The 19,546-nt window shown below is 33.4% G+C and overlaps 2 protein-coding genes and 1 long non-coding RNA gene across 4 annotated transcripts; 1 reads left to right on the plus strand and 2 right to left on the minus strand.

Moving 5' to 3' along the window:
• Positions 1-630: 630 nt before the first annotated feature.
• Positions 631-2,953, minus strand: LOC111429951 (protein C2-DOMAIN ABA-RELATED 7-like). Of its 2 annotated transcripts, XM_023066042.1 has the most exons (4): positions 2,827-2,953; positions 2,575-2,702; positions 1,300-1,395; positions 631-1,185 (listed from the first exon to the last, which is right to left on the minus strand). In XM_023066042.1, the coding sequence occupies exons 2-4, from the start codon at positions 2,683-2,685 to the stop codon at positions 871-873; spliced, it is 522 nt and encodes a 173-aa protein (XP_022921810.1). In that variant the 5' UTR covers positions 2,686-2,702; positions 2,827-2,953; the 3' UTR covers positions 631-870. The 2 variants fall into 2 exon arrangements, with proteins under 2 accessions (XP_022921810.1, XP_022921817.1); XM_023066049.1 differs by having other exon boundaries at positions 2,575-2,944.
• LOC111429963 lies at positions 1,633-2,568 on the minus strand. The gene is made up of 2 exons (XR_002708253.1): positions 2,250-2,568; positions 1,633-2,084 (listed from the first exon to the last, which is right to left on the minus strand). It is a non-coding gene; the product is annotated as an uncharacterized LOC111429963 (long non-coding RNA).
• An 8,965-nt stretch (positions 2,954-11,918) lies between the features above and the next one.
• Positions 11,919-13,394, plus strand: LOC111460829 (uncharacterized protein At4g22758-like). Its single transcript, XM_023104155.1, has 2 exons — positions 11,919-12,673; positions 12,926-13,394. The coding sequence occupies exons 1-2, from the start codon at positions 12,436-12,438 to the stop codon at positions 13,111-13,113; spliced, it is 426 nt and encodes a 141-aa protein (XP_022959923.1). The 5' UTR covers positions 11,919-12,435; the 3' UTR covers positions 13,114-13,394.
• Positions 13,395-19,546: the final 6,152 nt, after the last annotated feature.

Below are 19,546 nucleotides of genomic sequence, written 5' to 3' on the forward strand. Positions count from 1 at the left end.
TATCATATTGACCACTTTCAAAGTTGGAATGTTTTACACGGAAAGTCTATTCTTAAATATGTTCCATTTTTCTGGTTTGTTTAAATCATTAGTATTAATTTCCATGAAATAAAACTATATATTTCATTATCAATCATTCATTACTTTAATATTTTGTAATTAAAATAAATTTGATTAATTTACCTGACTTGACTTTTGAGTTACAAGGCACTAGCCCAGGCCCAAATATAAATCCATTTCTCCATACAATTCTTAGTTTCTTAAATTATTTTAATGATATTTTTCAAAATTAAATTATTAATTTTAAATAATATTTCATATCTAGTTATCAACCTAAAATTTCATAATAGTTCGAATTTATCCAATTCTCGGTGCAGTATCTTATAAGTCAGTATGAAATAAATGATTCAAACATAACTATGTCTTGGATACATATAGAAAATAAAAACGAAAGATAAACACGAACTAGGATGGAGAATAGGTAACGGAAAATCCTTTTTCCTCCCACTCCGTCCACCATTCCCCGCTTAATTTGGGATTCCTATAATACCCACCGGGGAAAAATATATATAAACGTCCCTAATTGGGAGTACGTCGAGTTTGCTGAAGAGAATTTTGGCAAGAAATGAGTAAATGGCAGAAGACATAGAGTAGTTAATATATATGTGATTACAGGATGAAGTTGTCACTTTGCAGAACCAGAATACAGATAATTCAGGTATATATATATTCATTCTACAGAACCAGAATTCTAAGTCCAGTTTCAGGTCAACAAGGCAAATACCCTTATTTCCTTCAGCTAACATCTACAAGCCATGAAACTGGGAAACTTATTACTTAGTGTACCTAGTGGTGCATCAATTTAGGAACTTAGAAGTGGCTCATACCCTCTTTCGGCAGACCCTTAGATCCCGGAACATCGATCCATTCGAGCTGAATCTCCACCTCACCACACTCTACATTCTTCAACCTAAGGTGCATGTTCTGTATAATTTTCCCTTTGTTCCAAACACATTGGCTCTCATCAGCTAAGTCGTTTGTTCTGCTTGGATATACCCTCTTAACCACACACCCCTCTGGGAGGCTTTCCAGTCCCATCTTCAGACATTCGATGTATGGTTCGATGTCAATTGCGGCATCTCCCATTTTGTCATGGTCTGTTACTGTGTCTTTGTCATACACTGACTGCAAAAATGAAAAACAAAGACGAGAGCATAAAGCAGTAAGTTACACATTCTCCTCATCTGGTGGTTGGCTTGAAGCTCTCGTCCATAATTATCAAAGAGAAATATCACTTACTAAACCGATTGGAGTCCTAAGATCTGCAATAGAAAGAGTCAGTTCATCATTCCATTCAGGATTGCAATTATTTTTCACCACACGGGTCTTCAAACTCTGCACCAGTTTGAGTTATGTAAGAAGAATACTAAAAAACTCATTCAGGATTTAAATGAGAAAGCTTAAAGATATCAGTAATGTGGGCTTTGGTTCATTAGTTTGAAAGCTTGGGTTCTCATAGTTAGAGTTAGGAAACGTAAAATTCTGTGTTCAGAAATGGGCATTGGGAACTTTTTTCTGACTGATTTATGTTTGGTTCATAAGTTTCTTGCAGTACAAATCCGGAGAGATGTATTTCAAGAGTAAAAGTATCATTTCATTGATTATCAAACAGTTTATCTCTAAGACAAGCAATCCAATGTATCAACAATCAACATAAATCCGAACTTCTCAAACCAGGAATCAAATGCCTCAAAAAAGTAGATTAAGACTAAGTTGGATCAACTGTTCTACCATAAATCTACCTATTGGCATTCGCAAGAAAGATTGATGGCACAAAGCATAATCTAATACATATATAACGGTCTAAGCCCATCTCTAGCAGATATGGTCCTCTTTAAAAAGCATATGCTGGGAGACGTTTCCACACCCTTATAAAGAAGGCTTCGTTCTCCTCCCCAACCGACGTGGGATCTCACAACATACCAATGAACACCAAATGATCATATAATTTTGTCTGCATTTTGTGCTTCATCCTATGTTTCCTGTTATTATAAATCACCAAGCATTCACAACACTTCTTTTGCCTATACAAGAAGAAACCTCTTTGTTGAGTGTTGAGAAGTTACAAGAATTTGAGGACACAAACGTCCTACAATCGTATAGAAAATCCCCCAAATCGAAAAATAACAAAGAATACAAAACTAAGCCGCCATTTTAGACAAAATTCAATCAAATCAAATCAAATCAACCTGGTGTTATGGCTAAGATGGTATCATGATCTCTTAACTGATATCGATCAAACCAGATAGATTATCACTGATTTTCTTTCTATTTTTTATTTTCCCTAGAACCCTGCAAGCATATCCGATTAGTCTGAATTAGCACAAACAGTCAGTTTCTTTCAAACGCCAATATATATATTTCTAGGGGTAAAGCAGATCGACGTCAGAGTCGAACAACGTAAAAGGAGCTAAAACAGTAAGCATCCATTCAAGAAATTGTAGCAGAAAACATAGTAAGACCATCAATCTCGCGAATAACAGAAAACTTCAAGAAAGAAATCAAATCGAATACCGTATCGCCCATAGTGACGACGACAAAAGGATCACTGCTACGAGTATCACGAACAGCCAGATTAGAACCGCGCAGCACCCGAATTCGGAGAAGACCCAAGAAGTGTTCCATCGTGGAGCAAATTAGACCTCAATCGTGAAGAAAATCAAATATAAACAATTGCAGTATGTACTTGATAGAAATTTTGATTATCACCAAATGAAAAATCAGAACTCAGAAAGCATCACAATGAGTTGGAGAAGAGAGAAATACAGAATTGAAGATGGAAGATTGAAAAAGTGGCCGGTCGGAACTCGGGGAGTTTCTCTGTGGTCCACCGTCGTCGCCGCACTAAATTGTAGCGCTGCCCGTCAGGTCCCTAGTTTTTTATTTTCTTTTTATTTTAAATATATCAAATTCGGATGACCAAACATTTATTTTGTTATTTAATTTTTTTTAAAAAAAACAAGTTTACATATCACTTTCCATTTAAATTTTTTTTTTTTTTTTTTTTTTTTTTTTTACTTTTTACCTTTTTACTTTTGGGGGAAATATTTCAAGTTATTACCATGAGATTTGAATTTCATAAAATATAACCGTTGCAATGTGTCTTGGTTAGTCGGTTTTACTAATTCCCACATTTATCTAAATGGAAAGGAAGGTAAAAATTGGAATAGTGAGTTAAATAAATAAGGAGTTAGAGATGTGAATTTTGCACCGACATTAATAAAAAAAAATAAATTTTGAGAAAATTCATCCATTTTAATTATTTTATTTGGAGTATAATATTATTTATTGTATGAAAAATTCAAGATTATTAATATAATCATATGGTTGACATACAATCATGTTTAAACAATAATTTGAAAGATCTATAGTTTATTAATAAAATCGGTGTCTTATCATAGAAATATTGTTATTACGTCTCACTTTGTAATGTTCCAGAAGTTTTTGATTTTGTCTTCGAATCGTCAGTTTCAGCCTATTCCCAGCTTGTCTCGCTCTTAGGTTGACCCTTCTACTTGACTATTCTACTCGTGTAATGGGTGTATGGTCCTGTCCCACCTATAGTGGGATCAACTATGATATACTTAATTGATTCTTGGGGGATAGAGGGCTCGTGGTATCAGTTGCCCTTCCTCTTTTGCTTTGAGAATTGTGTGAACAAAGAGTGCATAGAAGGGAAAGAGGTCTTCATACAGAAAAGTTCATCTACAAGATCTGGTAGTGCCCTCGTGGGCACGTTCCTATTAGAGTCAGTATGATCTAATCGAAGACAACTGACTCACATAGAATACGGGGTGAGTTTTCACCGAGTCGATCGCTTGAGTCTATAGACTACCTCGGTTCTCTACGAGGTCTTTATAAATATGTTAATTAAGAATATTAATATTTCAAAAGATGACCATATGCGACTAGGTTTTAATTCTGAGCGTCCTTTGATTTGCATGAATGTGAATGGTTGTTGTAGTCATTCAATATGTTTACCATTTCAAAAACTTGACCAAATAAAGAGACGAGAATATAATTCATGAGATAAATTTACTCATTAAGATAAGTAGATGAATAGTTTACTTAAACACTGATTTCGAGACTTAAATAATAGGGTCCTTCCCTCTCATTAACTCAAGAGGGACTTGATTTATAGTTTGATCAAAAACAAATTATTCATTAGATAATCAATGATATTTGAGGTATGAGATGTAGATAGGGGTAAAATAAACTTTTGACCCAACGGTAATCACAAACAACTTGTGAATGGTCGACTTTCTTGTAATGATTATATTAATAGACAAAATTTATTCTACCGTGTATAATAGTATAACTCTAAGTCTTAAACAGAGTAACTTATAGTTAATGAATGAAAATTAATTAATTAAAAAGTTTTAATTAATTTTATATCTATGTAACGTCTTCATGCTAGTCGATAGTAACAATAAAAAGAATTCATTTATATTAAATACTAAAGGGAAAATATATATATACATTTAATATATTAGATGTATTAAAATAAAAGAGAAAATTATATGGATGGTATTTGATATCTTAAATATTAAAATAATTCATGTATATTATATATCTTTCAAATTTAAATTAATGGAATATATATTAAATATATTATGATATTTAAATAAGATTTAAATACAATATTATATAAATATTTAAATATATTATTTGACAAAACTTCCCTCCAAACGTCTCTACCAATAGAAACTTTGGATTGACTCAAATCAGCATCCGACATTTTCTCCTCTAGAAAGTAGATTTTCTATCCCCACATGGAAACCGATTTAGTTATGCTCATAGTATGCATGAAAGTATAATATAAGAAGCGCGTCATAGAATCTGAGCATAATATGAGTTGACCTAATGCATGTAAGAGCACGTTAAACATTATGATGCATGCTTATCGAGGAATAAACTATTGAGCTATGATTTGATTGAAATCGGAGCATGCCTTTAGTGTGCTGCAAAGCATGTTATAGGAAACCTATTATAAATGTTTGAGCATAAAATGAGTTGAGATGTCACATGTTAAATGTTATTATGCATGTTTACTAAATGCGTACGCACTGTGTCCTATGAACTAAAATTCATGACTAAGTATCCATGTTTACATCGTTGTGCTATGTCTCTATTTCATATGTTTGTGATGTATTCAGTTATACAGAAACGATTAGGGGTTCGCCAACTAACCTTCAAACATGAACCTGACTCAGAGGTTCGGATAACCATAGAACTAGCTTATGATACTTTATGACTTATTATGGTACCCTATGGGGCTACTGTGAAGTTTTCCAGTTAGCTTCATGTAGTGAGCCTGTCACAAGGGATAGAGGTCCATAGTTGTACCTTAAGAGTTTGTTATGATTATTGTTCATACACGTGAGTTATGTGGTTATACGGAGACGATTGAGGGTTTGCCAACTAGCTCCTGTCAGGGGTCCGAATAACCATAGAACTAATATATGATGTTTTAAGACGTACGATTTTTGCTCTGTGGGGACTATTAGGAAGTTTGCCAGTTAGCTTTCCTTTGGTGAACATGTCACAAGCGGCAAGGGTCCACAGTTGCGCCTTAGAGTTTGTTGAGCCTAAACATGCATGAACCCTATGAGATAGACATTAAGATCGCACCTTGAGGACTTAAAGATATGATGATAAAAGAGACTAGCAGAAACGACTAATTAGAAGACGTAGAGAACTTAAGAATGTTACGAGGGCTTGAGGTCCAAATAGGACCAAGAACCAAGAAAATAGAATGAGTAAACCTAGGGGTAGTCTAGGAAACAAATTAATTAAGGCACCGAACCCCCAAATGAGAATAAGGCACCGAACAAATTAAATAAGATTAATAAAATTTTATAACAAACTATGTATTACCAGCAAATTGCTTATTGAATATATTTTATATACTCCTGCTACTTCAATTTTCTTTTTAGGTGGAGCTTGATCTAGCAATCGAGGGAGAGGCACACGTAGGTTGTTGGTTACAGAGAGTCTTGTCACACTTAAGGCTAGATTTCCTTTTGTATTTTATGTATTTTAAATAGTTTGACCTTGTAGTAGTATGTTTTGGTGGTCTACGTTTGTCTTTTATAAAAGCAAAAATTTCATTACTATTTTAATTGAATTAAAAAATGCATATACTCCTCATTTACTCGGGTGTCACATGTGCACCAACTTCCACTTTGTTTGTCCCCGAACCACATCCTACTGGGAGAGATGCTACTCTGATACCATTTGTAATGCCCCATGCCCAAGATTCAAATCAGAATTCATAATCAAGATTCAACACCTGATGTCCCCGTCATTCTCCTGCGACATGGTCACGTTACCTTTCCTTGCTTTTTAAGAGTGAAGACTATCCCCACAAATCAACATGAGTCCTTCTATATGCTTACTAGTAGAGGCATATGCTCTTGCCTGAAGACGGTTCCAAGTAGCCCTCCTTGTTGCGCCTGGACCCCTTTGTTGGTTAACAGGTTGTCTGCTCAACCCTCCATGCAATTCATGGCAATATGTCCTTCTTGACCACACCAGAAGCATGCTCTAGTGCGAGTCAAGCATCATCCCAGTGTTTCCTTCCACATTCATTACACTAGGGTCTTCTTTACCCTACAAGATGAAATTTACCTAGGCTGCATGTGAGTAAGGATAAAATATGCTAGAAGTATTTGTGTTGGTATGTGGAGATAGTCTTCATTATAAGAAGCAAGGAGCATAGGTAACGTAACCATGTCGTAGGAGATACAATGGAATGTTGGGGCTATCAAGTGCTGAATCTGAATTTCGAATCCTTATCCAAATCCTGGGCATGAGTTATTACTGTGATGTCCCACATTAGCCGGGGAGAATAACAAAACACCTTCTATAAGTGCGTGGAAACCTTTCCATAGCAGACATATTTTAAGTCTGGATTAATTTTGGTAGAAATTAATGTGAGTATAACATAAACATTAATGTGTGAGTATAACATAAACATAATAGTATAATATTAAATCTTGTTTTAGATACTAAAATACAATACAGTTGTAACGACCTAGATCTACCGCTAGCAGATATTGTCCTTTTTGGGTTTTCCCTTTCGGGCTTCCCCTCAAGGCTTTAACGTCTGCTAGGGGAATGTTTCCACACCATTATAAAGGTTGATTTGTTCTCCTCCCAATAAATGTGGGACATCACAACAGTAAAATTGAAAGCTTATGGAAAGGTTGGTGGCAATGGTAAAATAGAAATTTCAGACGTTGTATTTGATTTCGTATTTTCAAAATAACTGCAATTATTAGTCTTTAATCGTCCTCCATTTTCCAATTTAGCCCCTAATATTGGTCCAAAACTTCCCTATATTTAATAAGCTCCTTACTTTCAACACATTCTATTTTTAGTAATTTTCATTAAAGTCTTTACTTAAATGGGAAAGATGGGTAATAAATAATAATTTTGAAAGGGTAAATTCATTTGAATTTTTATTTTCAAAACAATTACAATTTGGTCTCTAATCGTCCTCTATTTTCCAATTTGGCTCTCCATTTTCGTCAAAAATTTCCCTCCATTTTATAACTTCTCTAATTTCAAAACACTCTAGTTTTAGTAATATTTATTAAATCATACCTTAAATATAAAACATAGATGGCAAATAGTAATTTTCAATGGTAAAACTGTAATTTTCCAATTTAACCCTTAATTTTGGTAATAAAACAACTTCTTCCCTACTTTTCAACATTGTTCTAATTTTAGTCATTTTCATTAAAGTCATAATTTAAATAGGAAAGATAGAAAGGTAAAAATTGAAAATTTTCACAATTTTCTTTAAATTGCAATTTGGTCTCTAATCGTTCTCCCTTTTCCAATTTTTGTCTTTAATATTGGTAAAGAAAAACTTGTCCTTTTAGTAATTTCCATTAAATAAAGTCATAACTTAAACATGAAAAAAAAAATAGTCGTAATAATATCAAGTGAGCTAATAAATATACGTCATGATTAAAAAAAAGTTTAAAATGAACTATATATTTAATGAGAATTAACGTAACACTAGTGTAATATTATTTTTGTAATATTTTAGTGACTCATAAAGAAAAAAAATATATAAAACAAACCTCAAATATTTGAATATTTTTTATTGATTAATAATAAATGTATTAACTTGGGAGAAAGGCTTTTAAAGTATAAGAATTAAAATTGAAAAGTGAGAAATAAAAATAAAAATAATTGAATAGCTTCCAAACAACGCCATTAGTTTAATTATTATATTGAAAACTAAAATTGGTAGGTTACAATAAATAATTTCTCAAAAGAAAGATAAAGTTTGTGACATAAATATGCTACAAGTATATTCTCAGTACTAAAAAGAAGGATGGTGAAATTACCATTATGGACAATATCAAGAAGCTCCTAGGACATTCTTGGCCATATGAATAATATATTAATATTCATTTAAATAATTTACTTCTTTTTTTTTTGGGTTTGAAACAACGGATATTTATTAGTGATTAATATCATTTCTTGGGTTCCACCCAATAAAATTCTTTAATAAAGCTGACTTGTTCAAGAAGGTACTAAAGATCTATTACCTAATTCCCAGTTGGATTTTATTCCAAGTCTTTAAAATGAAAATTGGCTAAGATTTTTTTTCTTTTTTTCTTTTTGAAAAATTAGAAACAGAATATTCTGAATATAATACTATTTTCAAAGGACAATTCAGCCCCTAATGTTAGTCGTTTTTTTAAGTCTACTGCTAACCGATATTGTGTTCTTTAGACTCAAGTCACTGCTATGAGATATTGTCCTTTTTAGGTTTATCCTTTCGAACTTCTTAGATAGATACGGTCATCTTTAGGCTTACCCTTTCAACCACATCGGTGTCAAGAATGTTTAGTTCTCCTCCCAAAAAAGATGTTACACTTACCCATATTGTCTACATTGGATAACTATTATTTTTAAAAATTATTCTTATTTCTATATAATTCAACAAAGATGAAAACTAAAAAGAAATAAAAGCTAAAATAGTTTATGTTTGGTATATTAGGTATGAGAAGGACGAAAAGAGAGAAGGGTGAGCAAAGGGCTTGTGGGTCCTTCCTTTCCACGCAAAGGCTGAGCAAAGGACATAAAAAGGAAGAGAGAATCACGCAAATGCCAAGAAAAACTAAACCAGATATGCCCAAATATGAGGCTTCAGGGTCCTTCCTTTTCTGCCCGTTGCTGGCCACTTGTGCCATAAAACCAACCAAAACAGAAATGTGGTATCAAAATAATGCCTCCACCAACGCCATCTAACGTACTCAAATTGCTTACAATAATACTATTCCACTCATGAATCGTGCTTCTTGTTGCTGCTTTTACAACATTTACAATATCAATGGACTTTCAATGAGATAGACAGCGTTTCAAACATTGTTATGAAGAACATGCAGTTCATCCATTCTTTTAGCTGAAATTAATGAAACATCTGCGACTCATTCGCCAAAACTAACTGTAGAAACAATAAAAAGTTTAAAATGTCAAATTTTGGGTATTTGCCTGTGTGTGACCATGGCCAACGAATAACGTTATCAGATGGAAGGAACCTTTTTTTGACAAATCAAAACTAGAAAAAGGTTGCTTAAAGCTAGCGATTTTTCTGTGAATTGGAAACCGACTTTCTATCTTTGGAACTCATGGGACCCCATCTGAAGCTTGACTAAGTGTCACAATTGCCCTTATTGGAGCATAATGAATATTCTCTCAAAGTTTTTAAAACGGGTCTATTAGGGACAGGTTTCCACACATTTACAAAGAGTGTTTCTTTCCGCTCTCCAACCAATGGAATCTCACGATCCACCTCATTAAGGGCCCAGCCTCCTTGCTGATACTCGTTCCTTTCTCCCATCGATATGGGACCCCCACCAAATCCCCTCCTTTGGGGCCAGCATCCTTGTTTGCACATTGCTTCATGTGCACCCCCTTCGGAGCTTAGCCTTCTCCCTAGCATATCGCTCGGTGTCTAGCTCTCTGATATTATTAGTAACAGCCTAAGTCTACTGCTATCAAATATTGTCCTTATTAGGTTTTTCCTCAAACTTTTTAAAACGCATCTGGGAGAGGTTTCTACACTTTTATAAAGGGTATTTCGTTTTCCTCGCAACCCGTTGTGAGATCTCACACATGGAACCTAAACTAAAGCTTAGCTCGTGTTACAATAAGTGATATTTTGATATCCACCTTGGAGTAAATTAACCAACTCAGACTTGAATAGTTGGCACTAATTGTCTCATCTCATAACTTGGAAAGTGGTTTTAGAAAACGTGTCGAAAAGCATTTTTGTAGAATGGAATTAAATCAGAAATTACAAAGTCAACAACTTCATAAAGCTTATCTAAACTGCCGCACCCCCTACTACCAGCAAAACCAGCTGGCCAAGTCTTGAAAAGTGAGGCGTATATCTCAGAGGCATTTACACAAACAGGTGGTGCGCATGCAATTGAAAACTACAAAGGAAATATCTCGAACCCAAGCATGAATAGAAAACAGACAGAGAAGATCAGTAGCCTTAAGGGCAGGGGGGCCACCAGGCTTGAAAAGGATTACCAAACGCAAACCAAATTTGAATTTGGATTAGAAACTTAAAACATGGGGCTTGTGGGAAATCCAAAACAGTCAAGTAAAGGGAGATTTCACAGCGCAAATAATAGAACCTGCTTCGAATCTCCATTATGGAAAGCGAACTGTATTCACCGCCGAATGGGTAGCTCCTCCACGTGCTGTCGCTGCCATTGATGAACAACAGAGCTTCCTCCGGAACTGAAATCAATTAGCATAATTACTCTGCTAGAGAAACACATCACTCTCTACAATGGTATGATATTGTCCACTTTAAACACAAGTTCTCGTCTATTTGCTTTGAGCTTTCCAAAAGTGATAGGGAGAGAGTATTCTTTGTTTATAAACTCATCATCATTCCCTAAATTAGTCCGCTCCTTCCATCATCTACCATATTCAATTTTCTTTTTTTTTTCTTTTTTAATTCCATTTCGATATATTTGACCTTTTCGCACGGTGAAAGCTCATTTTCATTATTAATGAGTTTGAATTTAGGGAACGGATTTTAATTTTGATTTTCTTTTACACTTTTGGAATTATTTATTTTTATAAATTACAAATATATTTTGAAAGTTTTTCGTTTTTAGCTGACCATTCGTCTTAGTTTAGTTTTTAGCTCAAATTTTAAATTTTTATTTAAATTTAGAGTATAACTCCCTAATTAAAAAAAAAAAATCTCTAAGTATTATATTTTAACTTATAACATTAGAAATAGAAATTTTGTTTCAATCTTAAAATTTTAGATATTTTTTTTTAATCTTCAATATTTTAAATATTTTATTTGGTCCAAACTTCAGGTATAAATTATCTATTAATCATGTGTTTATTCAAACGCTCAATACTAACCCAAATTTTGAATAAAATTGTTGATAGAGCCCTTAATCGTAAATTTGATAAAAGATAATTGATAAAAATTTAAGATTATATATGTAAAGCATAAAAGGAGGGAGAAAACATAAATTAGAAAAAAAAAACACAATAAAATACAAAACATGTTGGATTTTAATTTAAAATGGTTGAAAAGTAGGTTTAATAATATATATTTATAATTATTACCATTGGAATCTAAATTATTAATGGAGAAAAATAAAAATAATATGTGAAGCAAAATTAAGGCTGAAAAATGTGGGGGTCAAAATAAAATAAAAGAAAAAGGAAAAGGAATGAGGAATAAAAGCATTTAATAAACGAATCGGAAAAAAAGAAATTAAAAGATATATTATGGTTGTTGGCCCTAAAACAAAGCCCTAACCCTAAGCAAATCCATTTAAATACCACCTGCCATCCTCGTCGGTACCCACAATTCTCAGTTTTCACCATTGTTTTCTTCTTCTCAATTCATTGTATTCCCTTCTTTCTCTCCTCTCTCTCTGCAAATCAATTCCGTTTCTCGCTGTGATTGTTTTCTTTCATCCGCCGGAATAGGTTCGAGAATTTTTCAAGGAGTTGTGAATGGTTGAAGAAAATTCCAGTAGTAGTAATTACATGCGCTCCCTTTTGGATTCAAGGGCGAGCGCTCGTCTTCCTCTTTCTGCTTTTTCTTCTTTTGCTTTTGGTTCTTGCAAGGAAGGCTGGTACTACCGCTGCCTTGGAGTTGACCCTTGAGATCTCTCTCTCTAATCCATATACTCATTTCAAGGAATTTTCATTTTCTTTAAGTTTTTGCGATTTTTCTCTTTTGATTTTTTGATACCGGCGCTAGCTTCGGTGAGTTTCTCGGGGCTGTTGTCGTCGGTATCCGGTTCCCTGATTCGGATATAGTTTGAAGGAAAAAGAAGGGATTGCGATTTCTTTTTTTTAATGAAGATGTTGCTGTACAAGCAGAAGAAGAACCAGAATGTTAAGGGCAATAGGCTGTTGATCAGCATCAATGTGCTCGGCAGCGCTGGCCCGATTCGATTTATTGTGAGCGAGGAGCAACTTGTTGCTGATGTTATTGATACCGCGTTGAAATCCTACGCGCGTGAGGGCCGGCTCCCAATTCTTGGCTCTGATCTTCACGATTTCCAGCTTTATTGTCCGAGTGCGGGACCAGATGGTAATTCTAATTTTATATTTTGTTCTCAATTCATTTGTGTTAATTCGTTGCAATTTTCCTCTACAATCATGTTGCATGTTTCTAATCTGAAAGGATGGTGAAAAATTAGATGTTATTCGGTATTAATCTCATTTTGTGATGGGATTCTCTGTTTTGGAATGTTTGGATTCTCTGTTGTTCTGTCTTGAGAATCCTCTGATCAAAAAAATTCTGGGCTGTAGTTTCTCATATTGTATGGGTTTTTTTGTGCAGCCTTGAGTCCATGGGACACAATTGGATCGCACGGAGCTCGAAACTTCACGTTGTGCAAGAAACCACAGGCAGAGAAAGCAGGAGAAGATGGAAAAGCAGCATCACGGCCAGCCATCCATCGCAAAGCCTCAGGGAGCTGGAAGTCATGGATCAACAAGTCTCTGAATATGAAAATCTATTCCCATTGAATCCGCGCAATGATGATGGGTGATAGCCTTCAATTAGGTTGGTTTTAGTTTGTTGTGAGCCTTTGCAATTTGTATTTTTCCTCCTTTTGTAATCTTGTTGGACCCGTATTTCAACTTGCTTTAAAGTTGGGTGGGGTTCCCTCTCCTCTTCTTCAAATAAACACTTAGATTTTACCCCTTTGAAACGAATTGCATCATAGTTTTTGATTGGCCATGTATTGTTTAAAAGGTTATGGATCGAACTCGAAGAGTGTGTTCAATGAAAATGGGAGTTCGGCGCACATTAAGGAATTGTATAATTGAAAAGGTGGTGGTGGATGGTTTGATGTTGACTGTGTGAAATTTGAAGCGCTATGTATATGACGTTTTGTGGATACTGATTATGTCATTGACAGAGCCTCACTTTCAATGGTGTGTGTGGGTCACCCACCAGCCCTTTTGACCTTTTTCTTTTCCCTTTTTCCTTCTTGTGTTGAAACCAGTGGTTTCTGTTCTCGTGGATTTTCGTTGAAGCAAGCTAGTTAAAATTGTTAAGATAGGAAGAGAGGTCATAAAAATTGACTTGATTTAAGGAAAAAAAGCTCTGCCATCAATACATTTTATCTGTTCATTGAACTCAACACATGGTTTTGAGAGGCCTAAATTTTATGCCCGATCTTTGCGACGTTTCGCCTTCGTGGTCGGGCAGCTGCCTGCTACTCACGTTCACGCCTCCTCATGAGTCCCTTAAATTTTTATTTTATGAAAGAGATATTATATGGATTTGGTTTAATGAAAAAGGAAAAAGGTTGTGTTGGAGCTTAATTGAAAGTGGAGTTTGAGTAAAGGTGAGTTGATTGTGAGCGTGAGAAATGGTGTAAAGTTTGAAGCTCAACAACACATCTTTCTTTGGTTTCGATTGGATTTCAAGTCATTTTCCAAAATTACAATTTAGGTAGTGGGTGGGTGACTATGATCATCATGCCAAACCCATCCCCCATCTAAATTCATGGACTCGAGTATAATTCAATGATAATAACAAGTTATTTATCATTCTGAAATTTGATCGATATCTTTTTCTCGTTACGAGGCCGAAAATATAGATTATATTTTCTATCATTGTCTTCGTCTTCGGCCCTACTAATTCATTCACTTTTTATACATAAATATAAACAAAACTTACTTATTATATATTTATATTATAAATATATTTCTTTCTTTGCTAACGTAGTTAATAACTAAATGCCCGAGAGAAATACTACATTATAATATTAAAGTTTATAAAGATTTTCACAATTTATAATAAAAAATATATTTTTTCATGGGCTATTTAAAAAAAGAGAAAAGGTAGAGGTTGCTTTAATATTGTCTGTTATCTAGAATGCACAAATTTAAAGTACAATTATTGAACATCAGACCGAAGGTGTCACACCAAACCAAACACACTATAAAAGGGCCATAAAAGATATAGCATTGCCCATCATAATTTCAATTGGAGACTATAACCAAAACATGTAGACATAGTTTTAAATGATGATGTTGGAAATATTGAGGTTGATGGATATTTTTAAAACAATTATCAAATATCTATATATTTAAATTAATAATTACATATACTTTTTAAATAATAATTTTGGATGCATGTCTTACCATGGAAATATCCACTCAGCAAATAACTTTATTATTGGAGTCCGAAAATGTAAATACATACAGAATGATAATAGAACTTTATTATTGGAGTCCGAAAATGTAAATACATACAGAATGATAATAGAACTTTATTATTGGAGTCCGAAAATCCATTCATTTTGTATATTGGTCCATGTTTGATATGTTTGGCCTTTTTGCCTAACTTGGGAAGCAATTTGGATTTGTGCTTGTGGTCCATCCCTACCATAAGTAAATGATATTGAATTTTTGTGCTCATTTTGAAGTGTAGCCATAGATAATTTTTTTAAAAGCAAGAAAATAAAATGAAACTAAGATTAAAATTTTTTAAAAAAAAATAGTGACTTAAAATAATAATTTCATCCATTAATATCAAAAAATATATATAATAGTTTTTAATTAAAACCTTAAAGTAATAATTCGATGAATAAAAATTCTGAATTTTGTAGGTTTAGGCGTGGGCCCATCAGAGTATACAGCCATTACTGCTACAAGGCCCACACGTTTTTCCTTGCATGGGCTTACCATGAAAGCCCATTCAATACTTTAATGGTCCATTTGTAATCGGTGAACTTATTAGTTATTACAAACAAAATAATAATAATAATAATAATAATAATGGAAAATAAACAATCATATTTAAATAAATGATGAACTCAAAAAAATGAGCTGATGATAATTCTACTATTTTCACTTGCTTATGTGTCTATTTTATAGAGATCAGGTAATTTGAAGGAATCATGGACCTAAATTGAGTAACCGAACCATGAAGACCGAGCTCAAAACGAGAGGATAGTGTGTTAATGCCTAAGGAGCGTCACAATGCTCGTGCCGAAAGCTTTCAAGCCAAATGACCCATCCATGTAGTGTTCAGACACTTACATATTCATGTCAAGGACGTTGTGGTCAATATCATGACAAGGCAGGTGTTCAATAGCGACAACGTCATGATGCTAAAAACAAATCTACCTTCTCATTGAATGCAATACGTCTTGACACAGCCTTGTGAACATGTTGAATACTGGACGTGTCCTCTCTAAGAAAAGGAAAGCTTAATGTGTTATGTCTAGGTTTTTAGGTACTTTAGAGACTTTACTTCATATGGTTTCACATGCAGGGTTCATTGGTGTGTCATAGAGGAAGGGGTGAGAGTTTGGGCATGAGGAAGAGCAGGTGAATCAGCTCCAGATGTTGACCACGTGATCCAATTGCCTACAAAGAACACACAACAGTCCCCAAAAGTGGATACCTTCTCATCCGTGTCCAACGCTCAATATGTGTCTGCCAAACCCTACAAAAGGAGCATGTCAGGATGTTTAAGAACAAGAACATGAAGCTTAAGGATTACTCTCAAATTGCACAAAATGCACTTCACATTCTAAATAATGAACCATGGGTAGTCTCCAACCTAAAATAAACGGTGGTCAAAATAAAGGTACGAGAGTCTAAACTTAGAAATAGAGAATTAAGAGTTTGAACCAAGAATTTATATTCTTTTAAAAAAAAGTAATAAATTTTCTGCACTCTAATACCCTTTTAATAAAATTTAAATCGATATAAGTATTAATTTAAAACTTTACTTTTTTTTATTTTAAAAAAATTAAACAATAATTTGAAATACCCCACAAAAGAGATTTGGATGTGATGGATCCTCCCTATCCTCATTTCCATTTTCATCAAAACTATTCAATCATTCACCATCACAAACTTTTCTCTCTCTTCCTCTATACATACATATTTACATACATTTATACATGCATACATACACACACACACACACATATATATATATATATATATATATATATATAATTATTACTAAAATATTATAAATAAATAAATGAATAGTATTCACCATGAACCAATAAATTTAAAAGGATAAAAAAAAAAAAAGGAAAAAGGAAAAAGGTAGTAATTTTTGGTGAGATCAAAGGAAGGAAAGGTTAAAAAATAGGTGGTTGGGGTTTAATTTATGGAGGGGCCAGGGAGGCAGGAAAAGAGAGTGAGGTAGTTGTTGTCTCATCAATTTTCTCTCTTTTCAAATCCCAACCAAACCATTTATTTCATAATTTTTTTATATTTGCTTCATTCATCAACTTTTTTAATATTAGATTAATTTGAATCAATTAATCTAAATTTGTTATTAATTTTAAAATAGATAATTCAATAAATTTTAGAAATAACATATTATATTCCAAACAAAGTTTTTATTAAATTATTAAATTGAATTTATTATTTAATGAAAATAGTTTGGATTAATTTTTTTTATAAACTCAACAAATTAATTTTAATAGTTAAATTGAAACACATGAGGAATTTAAGAGTAGGTTTGATTAGAATCAAAACAAAATTCAGGTGCAACGCGGCGTGATGAGTTATGATAAGACTGCGGCATACACATCGTATCGAGTACGTCCACGTGGAACATTACCGCGCGTCAAATCTCCCATGCAGAAAGAAATTGCACCGATCTTGAGATAATTCTCCAATCAACGGCCACGATCTGATGCGGTCTGCCAGATGACAAAAAAAGCCCGTGGATTAATTGTGGCTCAGTGGGGTTTCTGTTTTAAACCGTTCACTATAAATAATAACTTTCATTAATATATAAATAGTAATCGCTATGTTTCAGAAATTTATTATTTTTCTTCTCACAAATTTTCTTTTTTTTCCTAATAAATCCTTTCAAATTTTTATTCAAACAATTAAAAAAATGTTACTAATTTTCTTGGATAATTATTTGATTGGGATTTGGTAACTAAACACATGAAAATCCATCATTATTATTATATTTCTCAATGAAATCCTGACGCCACTAAAAGACAAAAATACTAATCAATTGATTACTTCCCTCATTTTTTAAATACAAATACTAATCTTTTTAAAAATAATCATCATCATTTATTTAACCATAATTTTAATGATTGAGAAGAGATTGCCATTTGATAATTGATTCGATAAAATTATATAAATGAAAAGAAATTACTATAAATATAGTATAGCATATTTATTATTATTTTGGGGGGTAAATTCTGTTACAGGGTTCTTGCAGTGGTTAGGAAGAGAATGAAGAAGAAAAAGAATTAATACAGAGAAAATTAAATTGAAACGCAATTAGTTTTTGTTACAGAACGTACAGAGAAAAAGAAAAAAAGTAGAGTAATGGTAGATAGAAAGAAAGGAAGAAGAGCATCAAACAATTAGCTTTCGAAATTAATTTCTCTCAGAAAACTAATTTTTTATGCTCTAATTCTTTTCCACAACCAAAAAAAAGTTGTTCAACGCCAAGATCTTAATCTACCCATCTTCTAAAATATTCAGAAAATTTAAAATTAAAAAAAAAAATGGATGAACTTAGTTGTGAAGAGGATTCGGACCCGTGTGGATTAACCGCTTGTCGTCGGTGTAAACGGCGGCGGCAGCAGCGGCTGAGGTAGGACGGTGGTGGAGGAGCTCAGGTGGGGAAGTTGCATGTGATAAGGACGCCGTGGAGAAGTGGACTAGTTTCCTTGACGTCGGGGGCGGTGGTGGTAGATGAAGACAGAGAGTAGGCGGAGGAAAAATGAGGAGGACCCAGAAGAAGAGGAGAAACGCGTATGCGGTGGTGGCTGCTGAGGCGTGGGTTGTGAGTGTCATTCCGCCGGCGTGTAGCGGAGGTGGCGGTGGCGGTGTTCGTTTGCCGAGAAAAAAGAAGAAAGTGGAGAGAAAAACATAGAGAAGAAATTGGTGCGTGTGTTATGGGTTTAGCCACATGATGTTAAGGCTAATGTTCGAAAATCTTTGCAAAAATATTGAAATTTGTTTTGGACATTCTTGGTCTGTGTTTTTTTTTTTATTATTATTATTAAAAAAGTAATTTAATTAAATGTGGGACTGTCAAGTATTAATAGCCGATGTCTCCGGGAAAAAAAAGAATTAATAAAAAGTAGAAGTACCAAAATACAATATAGAAATAAGAGAGAGGGATGCGTTGGGAAGCGAAAAGAAGGCCGTCCGTACGGATTTCATGGAAAAAGAAATAAAAGAAAATTCAGAACAACAACAACCCTTTTTCTCTAAGATTTGGTTCTGTGTTGGGTTTTCCCTTTTCCATGTTTTTTTTGTTTTTTTTTTTTTCTTCTTCTAAATATTTTATGTTCTAATGTCAGAAATTGAGTACGCATTGGTTGACTTTGGAACCAACATTTAAACAAATCTACCTATCCTACTTTAACCAAGTCATTAGTTATGTTTTTTTTTTCTTGGGTTGATCGAGATTAATATCACCCTCTATGTCTAAGGCTCGAATTAAAATTTTAAATTCAGATTTGACCACTAATGACTTCATCGTTTTCGATCATGTTACTAATTATTTGATTTTAAGAGTGGAAACTATCTCCATAAATTAACACAAGTTCTTCTATTATGTTTTTGTCTTTACTCACATATATTATAGAAAAATTTTGAGGTCGTCTACTCCAAATAAAATACGTTTTACCATAATTGAGCTATCAAAAAGAAATGTGTAACTTATTAGCATAAGTAACGACATTCAATTTTTTAAAGTCTTTTTTAATTATACTTTTGATTTATTCTAATGACACATTTAAACTGAAAAATAATTCAACTTTCAAGTATTAGCAAAGTGAATAACAAACCATTTATTACGGAATTAACTCCACTGTGGTAGTAGAATGATGGGGAATAATTTAGTTTAGGTATAGGGGACTTTTTTGTAATTTACTTATTAATATATATTGGTAGTATAGTAATTTATATATTGTTTTTTTTTTTTTTTTTTTTTTAA

The sequence above is a fragment of the Cucurbita moschata genome, unplaced genomic scaffold (assembly GCF_002738365.1).
Source record: "Cucurbita moschata cultivar Rifu unplaced genomic scaffold, Cmos_1.0 Cmo_Scf00002, whole genome shotgun sequence".
NCBI classification, from domain to species: domain Eukaryota; kingdom Viridiplantae; phylum Streptophyta; class Magnoliopsida; order Cucurbitales; family Cucurbitaceae; genus Cucurbita; species Cucurbita moschata.

Coding starts and splice junctions, on each gene's coding strand:
- LOC111460829 (XM_023104155.1), top strand. CDS start 12,436: ATGAAGATGTTGCTGTACAAGCAGAAGAAGAACCAGAATGTTAAGGGC. Junction 12,674..12,925: donor TCCGAGTGCGGGACCAGATG/GTAATTCTAATT, acceptor TTTTTTGTGCAG/CCTTGAGTCCATGGGACACA.
- LOC111429951 (XM_023066042.1), bottom strand. CDS start 2,685: ATGGAACACTTCTTGGGTCTTCTCCGAATTCGGGTGCTGCGCGGTTCT. Junction 1,396..2,574: donor TCGTCACTATGGGCGATACG/GTATTCGATTTG, acceptor AAACTGGTGCAG/AGTTTGAAGACCCGTGTGGT. Junction 1,186..1,299: donor TTAGGACTCCAATCGGTTTA/GTAAGTGATATT, acceptor TCATTTTTGCAG/TCAGTGTATGACAAAGACAC.